Source organism: Montipora capricornis, chromosome 13, assembly GCF_036669925.1.
Source record: "Montipora capricornis isolate CH-2021 chromosome 13, ASM3666992v2, whole genome shotgun sequence".
NCBI classification, from domain to species: Eukaryota; Metazoa; Cnidaria; class Anthozoa; order Scleractinia; family Acroporidae; genus Montipora; species Montipora capricornis.
This window is the reverse complement of record NC_090895.1, coordinates 12,619,036-12,630,908: the sequence shown is the minus strand read 5'-3', so window position 1 is coordinate 12,630,908 and position 11,873 is coordinate 12,619,036. Positions and strand designations below refer to the sequence as shown.

General features: G+C 38.8%; 1 protein-coding gene across 1 annotated transcript in view; it reads right to left on the bottom strand.

Annotated features, from left to right (window-relative positions):
* Positions 1–10,001: 10,001 nt before the first annotated feature.
* Positions 10,002–11,873, bottom strand: part of LOC138030537 (E3 ubiquitin-protein ligase DZIP3-like) — a 36,772-nt gene continuing 34,900 nt past the window's right edge. The window contains exon 5 of the mRNA XM_068878434.1: positions 10,002–10,054. Within this exon, the coding sequence (XP_068734535.1) occupies positions 10,002–10,054 (53 nt within the window). The remainder of the gene's footprint in view (positions 10,055–11,873) is intronic.

Sequence of the window (11,873 nt, the reverse complement as noted above, 5' to 3'; positions counted from 1 at the left end):
AAAACAGTCACGGCCCTTTAATTATGAAACTGGAATAAATATTATATATGATGTATATATTTTGCTAAGATAGAAAGGTGGCTGAGTTAAAATGCAGTCCATTGATTTTGTTAAAGATTTCTATTGTTTCTATTGTTTTTATTGTGCGCAACCTTGAAATGCTTCCACTGCGTTCTAGTGTGGGCTTCCTGTGTCCTGATGTCACGTAACGCTCATTCCTTGACATACTGCTTTGCAAAAGATGCCCATATATTGCCATGTTTCCGCCTATATTCCAAAGGATCTCCGGTACCAAGGGCACTGAGCACGTAGCTAAAGGTACGGACATGAATATTTTGTAGTCTGGTTATAGTTTTCAAACGTTTTTGTAGAAAAATTTGATAGGGGAAATAATTACTCGAGTCAAACTTGACCGTGTCAACACAAACAACGTACTGCAATCCGAGGTCTGAATCAAGTTTTATACTCTTGCAATTTTTTATTTTAATTAAGAAACCAGCAAAGGATAGTCTTAATTGTATTTCAATCTGGTTGTTAGCCATAGAAATGGTAAAATAAACTATATTTGTATTGAATCTTTGTTCGAGTTATTGCCTGGCAGTCGCGTGACCGCGTGGTGAAAAGGTCAAATTTCAGTCAAGTGGTACTTGCATTTCGCTTCACTAAAAATCAGAAAGTGGTGTTGCCTTGTGTTTTGAAATTAGATTTTAGACCTTTAAAGAATGCTCTTTCACATGATATAAGTTTAATTGCAAAAACTCATGTATCGGATGCGTTTTTTAGTACTTGAATTCGGGCGAAAATTCGCTCCTAAAATGATATCCGAATTACGAAAATATTGAAAAATCTGCCAAAAATTCACATTAAAATCTTTTGCTCCCAAAACACATCAAAATGTTGCCCAGGATATCCTTAATCAAATGAGCTATTAGTAGTCTGGATTGTATTTAGTGTAGAAACAAAACAAACTCGTTTCTTGAACCCCTTTCAAACCTCCGAAAAAAGCTCAGGACGAAGGCATATAGCCGCCCAAACTAAAATGTCGCATAACTACCAAAATATTTATCTGATCGAGCTCAAATTTGTATTTTCATGAATAGGTCATTGAGGACTATCTTGGGAATTTTTTTCGTATTTTTCGATTTTTTCATATTTCCCGGCCCGGTCGACATTTACAGAAATCCACTCTTAAAGTAATGAGAAAGAAAATCGAAAAACATGTACTGAGGCCGGAATATTAAAAGTTCGCAAGCTTATAATGATGATCAAATTGCATGGATTTCTAACCATAACCACTCTAGCAACCTATTTGGCGACTTTTAGTGCTCCCTATAGGCTTCCCAAATACTTGAAATAATATAAATGAAGCATTTGTGAAGAAGAGCATTTTAGTTGAAGTGAAGAAACAAAAAGAGAAGTGTAAAAAGCAAGCATCACCAAGTGTAATGTTATATGAGCCACATGTTTGCACGCCGATTAAACAAAAGTGCACTCGGAATTGACTTTCATGGGTGTTTGCCTTAACATATTTTTATGAGCTATAATTTCGATGCTACGAGTAAATAGAAAGTATCGAAAAAAACTCAACTTAAAATGAGCAGTTCAATGAGGTGTTCTGTCTATTAGAAACGCTGGTATTATTTTGAAGAGTCAAGCAAGGGTCATTCTATATTTGGTAATGTTACTTTGAAGCACATCTTATTTGATGGCAAGACTAATACCAGAGGCACTAATGTTATCTATTCTGTATTCTGCTAAGCTTTTTACGAAACATTCCTCTTTTAACGCATTAAAAATCTTCCATATTCTAGCAGTAAGGAAAACGAAAATAGAAAAAAATGCGATGAAGCCAGGATATCAAAAAGTTTGCGAGGTAGAACATGATCAAAATCATATCTCTAACCACAACTGCTCTCCCACGTAACTGCTGCAGCAACGTATTAGGCAACTTTTCGCGCTCAAAAGGACAGAGAACAGTACACTAATCGGTAATTGAAACTCGTTGGACCACGAAGAGGAATACATGTATCACAGATCTGATGTTGCATGTGCCTTTTGTTACAGTTAATTAAGGCGATAAAATAGCGTTTCAAAGTCAATTGCTCACTGATTGACCGAGGTTGCTTGGATGCAATGAAAGGCAAAACTTAAAAGGTTGCTAAATTCTTATCTGTAAAGAGCGGTGTGAAACTTGAACAAGGCATGAATTAGTGCCTACTGATTGCGAAGTAACCTTACCACCAAGCGTCCAATGAGGAGAACGAGTGACAGTAAGAATTGATAAAAGTAGTAATGTTACTTGACTTTTTTATGTATGGAACCTCGTTGAAGGAACTTTGCATCGTGGAATTCAAAAGGTTTGCCACTATCTATTGGACTGTTGTTTTCTGGTCGGAAATGGCAAGTCATTACGATTCCAATTAATCGTAAAACCGTGACTTGTCAAAAGGATCATTTTTTTTAAAAGGACTTTTGGTCAAGGAATCAATGCTGTGCGGGACATTTGACTCGATCTTGGTAAGTAGTCCATCATGCACATAAAATTTAACTGAGCTTTCGCAATTGCAATCCGTGTAGGTTTGATGACAAAGGCCAAAAGTAACGTAATTGTACAGTGTCGATAGTTTTGGGCTTCAAATTATACTTGAGAGCCGCTAAAGTAAAAAATCGGAAATTTGCATACCCAAATAAGTCCTCTTATTTACACGTGGATAAAACGCCGAGGCAAAGAGACAATAAATACTGATGAACTATTGGTACAGGTAGGATCGCAGTTAGGATCCCCCCTTTGGATTCCTAAAAATTGCGTTCAATTTTCCAAATGTTCCCGGGTAGACCTTAATTGAAAAGAAAATTCCTCACACAGTCGCAATATGGAACAATTTGAACAACAGATGGTTTTCAAATGACGTCACGGCGGCCATATGACCATGTGAGTGAAAACGATCTGTAGAGGACAATGCGAATTAAACCTGGGCACAAGTTCCGCGCAATACAAGAATTTAAAAAAACTGTCAATAGACTGTGCAATTCTCCAAGATTGTGACCAAAATTAAAACTCACAAAATGCATTTTTATTCCTGAGGTATTTCTAAAACTTATGTTAGGCATTGATTTGTTCTAACCGCTTTAATGAATTTCCCTGCACTATTTCATTTGTTAAACAAAAAAACAATTATTCTGTTGATAACTGTCACTGGAACTGTACATGCAGAGCACGCTGCAAATGATTTAGTTGAAAGGAATTCAACTGCAGTCCTGGTTCGAGTCGTATCAGAGCAGCGCTGAAGTATGGATGCCTATTTGTGACCCTATTTGGGAAAACCGGGCTTAACGAAAATAGCGTTGAAATGCATTTTCAATGCATTTTAAATGCATTGATAATGGTTCTCAACGCATTTCTAATGTTATTCAGTCCAATGTAAAAACGTTGACAACTTTTTCCAACCTTGAAAACAAAGGACAATGTTTCGCCCCGTTGTAACAAAGCTAAACACATTGCCAACACAACCAATAACGCTTTGTTTACAAGCAACAAATTGAACATCAAAATTCTGCATCTGAGAGAATTTGATTTTGTTTGATTATTAAAGAGCAATTTGCGGCAAGTTACATTAAAACTTTTGCGAAGCAACAGCCAATATACCCACCAGAAATATAAATGTAGAAAAAGAAAATGTTGGCGTGATTTGTTTGGCGCTTCTCCGAGCATGCCACTAATTAGTTCAATAATTTTTTCTGTCATAACCATTCATAACCATTCCCTTGTGTAGCAAGTGAAGGCGTCATCAGAAATACTTAAAATACAAAAATAGGAGTGAAATTTCCTGAAACGCAATCTTTTACCAAGAGCGAGGCAAGGCTATGTTGATAAATAATTATCTTTGTCAAATGCATGGTGTGCGTGACATGGAATGATGAGTTAAGAACGATGAAAATTGCTATACGGTGGGTTACATTTAATTGTGAACAGCTTGATGCATTTGAACGACGTTTTCAAGCTTACTCTTTGTTTTCGAAGCCAATGAAATCGAAAAGTTTACTTAAAATTTATTTATTTTCCCTGGTGATTTTATACAAACATTACAAAGCAGACACTGAGGCAGACAAGGTCGCGCCACATGTTAGCTCATTATATCGCTTGTTTTGCGCCTTTTATCTTTATGGTGTTTTATTGCAATGGTTGGCGAACTGACCATTTTGATAACTTAACCGCAAAAGGATTTAAAGCACTGGTGTAAAAGCAATATTAGGGGGCCCGCAGAACAAAAATTATTCTGTATCAGCAGTTCAAATTCGTGATCGCTCGTGCGCAAGGTTGACATTCCTTTGTTATCCGTGTGAAATTCAAATCATGTTTGCGATGTTGCGGTATTTTGTTGCAGTTGCCAACTGAAATTCTCAGGATCAATTTATCGGGCCCGATTATTTGTATTGGTTACACATAAAGTGTTCTTTATTGTAGGTCAAATCTATTTTGTTCACAGGGTGAACTATTTACTTACTGGAGTAGAGCGGTCAGTCAAAATAGAGTTTATAACTGAGAATGCAAACTGCCTTAAGCGTAAAAAAGACTTGTGAACACACAAAGCAATTTGGTCATTGGGTCAAGTCAGATGGCACTCGTTCTAAGGTAAACATTAAGAGGAGTTAAACATGTTGGGGGTGGGAGCAATCTCGTGCATATGTATAACGAGGTTCGCGTGTAGCAGACAGTCTTTTTACCGCCATTAAATTTCGTTCAACACCGTAAGAACTAAAGCCAAAAAGGTAAGTGACAGCAGCCATAGGATAGTTGAGTTTTACACTTAGGAAAACTCCATGTATTTGATGTTTCTGCTCAAATTCAAACCGATATATGTACGTGCTAGAGTTCATGCTAACGGGTTAACAATTCGTTGTAAAGATTCCATAGTAACTAATAGCAGCGGTGCTAAGAATTATTCCAAACGACCTGTGGTGGTTTCATTAAACACGTTGTCAGTGTTTGACAACGCATTGACAATGTTTTGAAATGATTTTGAAATGGATTTGCAACGCATTTTGGTTCCGTTGAAAAACATTGCCAACGCTTCAAAACGCAATGGAAATGCGTTGAAAATGCATTACAACGAAAAAACGGTTCAACGTTATTTTCATTAAGGCTGCTTTTCCCAAATAGGGTCACATTTAATAGACATCCATTTTCGCAGTGGTAATACCTGTTGGTTTCTCTTCCCACCATCTGATGCCCAGTTTTGTCTATGTAGAAGTCCTTTTCACAATGGCAAACAACCAAACCAGTAAAGGTAGGACCACTGGCGTCCAAAAACTCAAATGGGCATCCTGCACATTTCTTTATCCTATTGTTAATTGGGACAATTACAAATGGGTTGCTGTTGTGCCAAGGCATCTTCTGGTGACTTTGATAGACATGGGGAGGAAAGTGTGGGTAGGCTGCTGGTATTGCTGTGCTCGTTGTGGAGCTGCCACTGTTTGGCAAGAGACCTCCACTTGTGAAACTGTTAGAGAATCACATGCTGATGGCTGTTGTTGCTTACTGCAGGTGGTAGAGCTCTGCACGTTGTGGAGCGTCCACTTTTTGGTAAAAGACCTCCACTTATGGCTGTTGTACTTGCCACAGGTGGCAGAGCTCTGCTCGTGGCGGAGACTCCAATGTTGTGGAAGAAACCTCCACTGATGGCTGTTGTACCTGCCGCCAATGGTAAAGCTCTGCACGTAGTGGAGACTCCAATGTTGTGGTAGAAACCTCCACTGATGGCTGTTGTACTTGCTGCAGGTGATAAAGCTGTAGTTGCAGCGGAGACTCCACTAGTCAAACTCACAGTGACCCCACTGCTTACGGCATGCTCTTCACTTCTCAGAAGCTTCTTGACCCGGGCAACTGGAATTGATTTTTGCTGAATAATGTCGTCATTTTCGTTAACATTCAATTTTCTCAGCATGACCCATATGACATGCATGCATATGTCTCTGGAAGAGACCATGCCACAGTCACAAGTAGGTGTTTCGCTTATCTCTACATATCTTCTCCTTCCACCGTCTAGCAGTTTGAACACCTTTCTTGTGGGCCCAGCATCATATATTAGCGTCAACGTTACTGACTTTGTTCGCTTAGCCATCAAGAGCGACTTTTGGAACACTTTGCTTCTTCCCTTTCGTTTTCTGAAGGAAGGCTCAGCAGTTTTTCTGCCTGTGTGCTTTCATTTTCCGAGGAAGATGAGGCGCTTAAGGCGCCTATATCATCACTTGTAGAGATCCCTGTTCTTTTCGGTGCTCTGTGACTCGAAGAGGGGTCAACAAAGGATGAGGTAGAGAAAAGGCATGGATTGATGTCTCCTGCTTCGAGCTCCTTCGCAAATTGAGCAGCTCGGTCTCTCTGCCTTCTAAATGTCACTCTGTGTTTTTGACGTTGCGTTGGGCAATGGCCCCCTTTGTAGGTTCCACTTTCATGCATTTCTTATTTCTAATCGACAATATGTTCTCATTACGCGAGTGGCCTGCCTCTGCCATATTGGTATTAGGCGTGTCTGCACTCTTAAAGGCGCGCAATACATGCATTCGTCTTTTGAACCAAAATTTGTTGAACCAGGATTTATTATGGCCTCATTCTGTTTTTTTTGTCTGTCCAGTCAATTAGTTTTCTTCTGTTTGCCTCAAATGTGCCAGGGGTAGGTGCGTGATATATTTCGTGCAACATCTTTCTGAAAGTTAATTTAGAGCCAGAGATGAAAAGGATGTTGACAGATGAAACACATTTCCCACTTCTCGTGATGGTGTTGTACCTTCACCCTTAGAGTTTTGCTCTCACAAGTATATCTTTTAAGGATTTCCCCTTTCTGTAGGAGATGAATGGGGGTTCCTTGTATATTTCTCTGAGTAAGGGTTGGTTCTCTATCCAATGCCATTTTGCCATTAATACTTTCTTGAGATGAGTGATATTGCTTGACAAAGGGCAGTGGCTTATCTTGCATCTTTTGTCTCTGTTGTAATGCCGACTCTCTTTCTGTGAATTTCACTTGGGAGAGGATACGATCAACCAGATGCCTGGGATAGCCTCTCATACGCAAACGGACTCTGAAATTGCGAATGTTTTCCTCAAAGGTCGTTTTTGAGGGGTTTGTCCTGAGTAGTCTGAGAGCTTTGCTTTTGATAAATCCTTTACTGACCCCTGGTGGGTGGCAGGAGGAATAGTGCGTATATTGAAATGTGTGAGCGCACGTCAAGAATATTTTCCTTTTTAAACCTTTTGCCCTTGTAGACACGTATGTCCAGAAATGTTGTTTCTTTGTCAGATATTTCAGCTGTAAACTTTATGGTTGCATGGTGTCTATTAGCGTGTTCAATGAATTTGTCAATTTCCTCTCTATTAGTGTCCCATAAAGAGAACATGTCGTCTATGTACCGTTTCCACTCTGGTTTGGTGTTGCTTTGGCCCAAAATATGTGTTTCTACCGCGCACATGAAAATATTGGCAAAAGCAACTGCGGTTCCATGCGTTTGAAGATAGTTTCTTCCATTAAATTGGAAGGAATTTTCTTTAAGTATGAGCCCAAGCATTTCTCTTAAAAGAGCGGTCAGTATAGGAGGGCTGTTCTCGTGAAAAACTTTGTATGCGTTGCATACAACAGTTATGCCTTCCTCCTGTGGTATATTGGTGTAGAGACTCGTGACATCCATTGAGACAAGAAATGTGTTTTCACGGACTTTCAGTGAAGTTTATGAACTCTGTGGTATCTTTAACTTACGATTTTCATTGTCGCTGCTATCACTCCCGCAAGAAGCCATTGAAACTTAGGAAGTCGGGATTCAGCCAAACGAAGAAAATTACTCCTAAATAAATTGCTGCTTGCCGGTCGCCTCAATTAGAAAGGTCAGAACGGAATGCGAAGTGGTAATATGAATATATGAAACAATAGGTAGTTCTTCTTTTAGCTATCTGTCAACACTTAAAAGCCTCTTTGCTCAGCAAAATAATCAGTGATCTTTGATCTTTTCACACGGCGCTTAGGGCATTTGAAAAGTAAATAGGAGACATTTGCACCTCGGAGGGCTACAAAGGTCAAAGATTCAAGTTTTCTACTCTCACTCACTTTATTCTCTTCTCACATAAATATTGAGAGGAGATCAAGTACCGAAAAAACAAAAATATGTATGTTTCCACTCTTTTTGGCAAAAGGGGAAGTGACGTTAGTAATAATCTTGTCTTTATACCCCGGGCTTTATACTCAGTATTAACTACAGAAGTGAGTTTTTGTTTGGGAAACAAGCTACATCTTTCGGAGGGCGAGACTACGGTGTATATATGTAAAATTACTCACATTCAGTATTTTATTTCATGGCGGGGTACAAATTATTATTTGACATGGTAGGTAAAGTGTGTATATGAAACTCGTGGCCCATGAGGCTGGAGCTTATCCGGTTTCCTTAGCATGAAGCGACTAGAAGTAATTCTACTCCCCCCTGGATGGGATGCTAGTTCATTGCAGTGTTGTCCCAGCAGTAAATTGGCCAGAAGTATTTCTACTCCCCCCTGGATGGGATGTTAGTTCTATACAGGTTCAAAGATTCATCGGGAGGGGGGGGGGTGGGAGGTGGAAAACAAGGGAGGGGCATTTCATTTTTTAAATTTCTTTAGGGATCTGAAGGCCGGATCCTAGCTGCGATCCTAACTGGTGAAAAAGCTAGCCTCCAATAAATATTGTTTTCGATAGAAAATGTTTCTGTGGCGATCCCATCAGAAAGTGTACAGCTAGTATTCACATATTTTAGTTCGATGCCAAGACATCAATTTTAAAAGCCTCCACGAAAATGGCGGGTTGCTGATGGATTTGGCGTGCTTTGTACGTTACAATATTTCCCAGTTTTGAAACGTTCCGTTAAATAGGTTTTGGAATATTGGAGGTTGTGAACTGCATCAATTGCATTGTTTCTATGATAGAGAATTCAAGGCAAAGGAGCAAAGATTTACTTCTAGACTCGAAATTTCTCATGTTATTTAATGCTATTTTTGTACCAACGATCATAGAAATTATGTAGCTGTCTGATCGTATCACGGTATTCATTACAAGATGTCAAGGATCAGTTTAACAGGTTTTAGCCAAGTGCTGATTTCACGAAAAAATTTAGAAGCCTCTTCACAAAAATTTCGTTCTTCTGATGGAAGTACATCTGGGTTCATTGACATCCGAGAGCTCTGTGAACTTCTTTTCCCCTTTTCCAACGCTTTTGCAAAATAATAGGCGCCCTTAATAGTAACTTTACCCTGTGGCAGTAATGTTACCACAGCGCGTTCCAGGGATTGGATTGTTTTCAGTAAGATTACCACGTTAAAAGGTGTCTCGAAATAGTCTTATCCCATTGGTTGAGACGTGGTAATACTTAGAGTAAGACTATTGAGCTTTTATCTCCATATTGTTTTTGTCCTCTGTTTTAACTAACTCCATCTTTTCAGCCAATGGTAGACTTTGATAAAATTAAGGCTTGGTTTTTTGTTGTCAACGTACACAGTATGAACCTTCAGTTGAGATGAAACACTGGTCGCAGTGCCTTTTTAGTCAATTTTAGGTACAAATTCAATCTTTGATGAGGTAACTCTTCTTCTTCTTCTTCTTCTTCTTCTTCAAGTTCTAAACAGTTTTTGGAATCAGCAAGGCCTGATTCAGAAGCTGTTCTTAATTGATTACTTAATTCAATGTATTAGGCTCTGTTCATAAAAAGTATGGCGTCTCAATTGGACCTAACCTATTTTTTTGTTATTGTTGGCAACAATCAATATAACGCAGATTTGATAAAAATGTACCTTTCAAACCTGGTGTAAATTTATCAGGGGCTATAGAGGAACTGTTCTATAATATTAACTTGCTTTAGCGTCTGGCATTCTGACGGCCAAAATACGATTTTCGTTGTGTGATGACGAAAAAACACCATTTTAAAATCTGTTGCAAATGAAAAAATAGAGCCGACATGATGTAAATTCCTTACAATAGCCACATATTTCTTTAGACATCTTGCGTTCGGATCAGGCATTCACTACAAATAACTGATAACATTTCTAAAAAAAAAAATGAAATATTTAATTAAAAGGAACGTTACAGCCTTCAAGTTCGCATGGACGCATTTTCTATCAGAGGAGCCTGGATGATGAATGTGCAACAATCTATAACATATGTATGTTGACTGATTTTAGCAGTTTGACCTTGAAAGAAAAAGGAACAATCGAGATTCTCAGCTGAGAGTGAATAACAAGACTAATAAATGTTCACTCTGCTCTGCTCGAGTTTAACATTTAAGACTTACAATGTACTAGTTTGATGAAAACCTTGCTAGTGGAAGGCCTGAGGTGTCAGATATTACTTGAGAAAACAAAGTGCTAAACACTGGCCTCAAAGATTAATCCCCCTCGAGTCATTTTTTGAGATTTTATTAAACCTTCTCATTCGAATTAACAAGTAGACAGTAGATGAGGTAACTAAACTTGTAGCCAATTTATCTACAAAGCTGATGGCCTTGATGGTATATATCAGCCCTTTTTCTCAAGGCTTCTTTCCTTTTACAGCAGCCTCCCTGACTCACGTTTTGAACACTGTCATTTCTACTGGTATTATTCCCAGTGACTGGAAAAGTGCTAGGGTCACTCCAATCTTCAAGGCTGACTCGAAGGTAGAGCCAGCTAATTATAGGCCCATATCAGTTCTTTCAGTCATTTGTAAACTCTTTGAAAAAGCGATTTTCAATCAAGTGTACAAATACCTGGACGAAAATAACTTGCTCTCTAAATTTCAATTTGGGTTGAGACCGTTACACTCCACCTTTACAACCCTTATTGATATGACTGACAATTGGGATTTCAACATTGACAATGGTTTAACAAATGCGGTCCTGTTTATTAATGTAAAAAAAGCATTTGATACCATCGACCATGAAATTCTTCTTTCAAAGCTAGAGCTGTATTGTTTCAGAAGCACTACTTTAGATCGAACTCTCTGTCTGATAGAACACAGGTTATTGTATTAGACAACATCCATTTTTAAATTAACTACATACGGTTTGGGGTCCCCCCGGGGTCAATACCTGGACCCTTATTATTGTTATTATACATCAACGACTTTCCTAACTGTAACTTTTTATCTGATGTAAGAATGTATGCTGACAAAACTAACCTTACTTATGCATCAAAAGATCCTGAGTTGTTCTTATCCCTGACAACGTTAAACAATGGCATGATTCTAAGCGGCTAAGTCTTAACGTTGACAAAACTAAATGCTTGTTCGTTGGGACTCAACAAAAAATCTTGCTACTACCTAGTAACTCAGATATTTACCTCGATGGCCATTCAGTAGAAAGAGTTGATTCATATGAATGTCTTGGTATACAAGTGAATGACACGCTATCTTGTGGTCCCCATATCTCAGAGGTTAACCGAAAGGTTTCAAAAGTGCTTGCAGCTCTAATAAGACTTAAGCCACTATGCTCCCAACAGTGCTCATAACAATCTACAAACTCTCATTTTACCACATGTTGATTATTGTAGTGCTGCCTGGGGTGGCATCGGTAGTGCCCTAAGTAATAAACTCGAAAAATTACAAAACAGAGCTGACTGGGATGAAAGATCCTCCTACATTCTTTCGGACCTCATTTTACCACATGTTGATTATTGTAGTGCTGCCTGGGGTGGCATCGGTAGTGCCCTAAGTAATAAACTCGAAAAATTACAAAACAGAGCTGACTGGGATGAAAGATCCTCCTACATTCTTTCGGACCTAGACTGTACGATCCTCACTGACAGAAGTTCCAAACAAAGCAAAACCCTTATGTTCAAAACAGTGAACGATCAACTGCCTGAGCATATATTCGAAAGATTCACTAATACT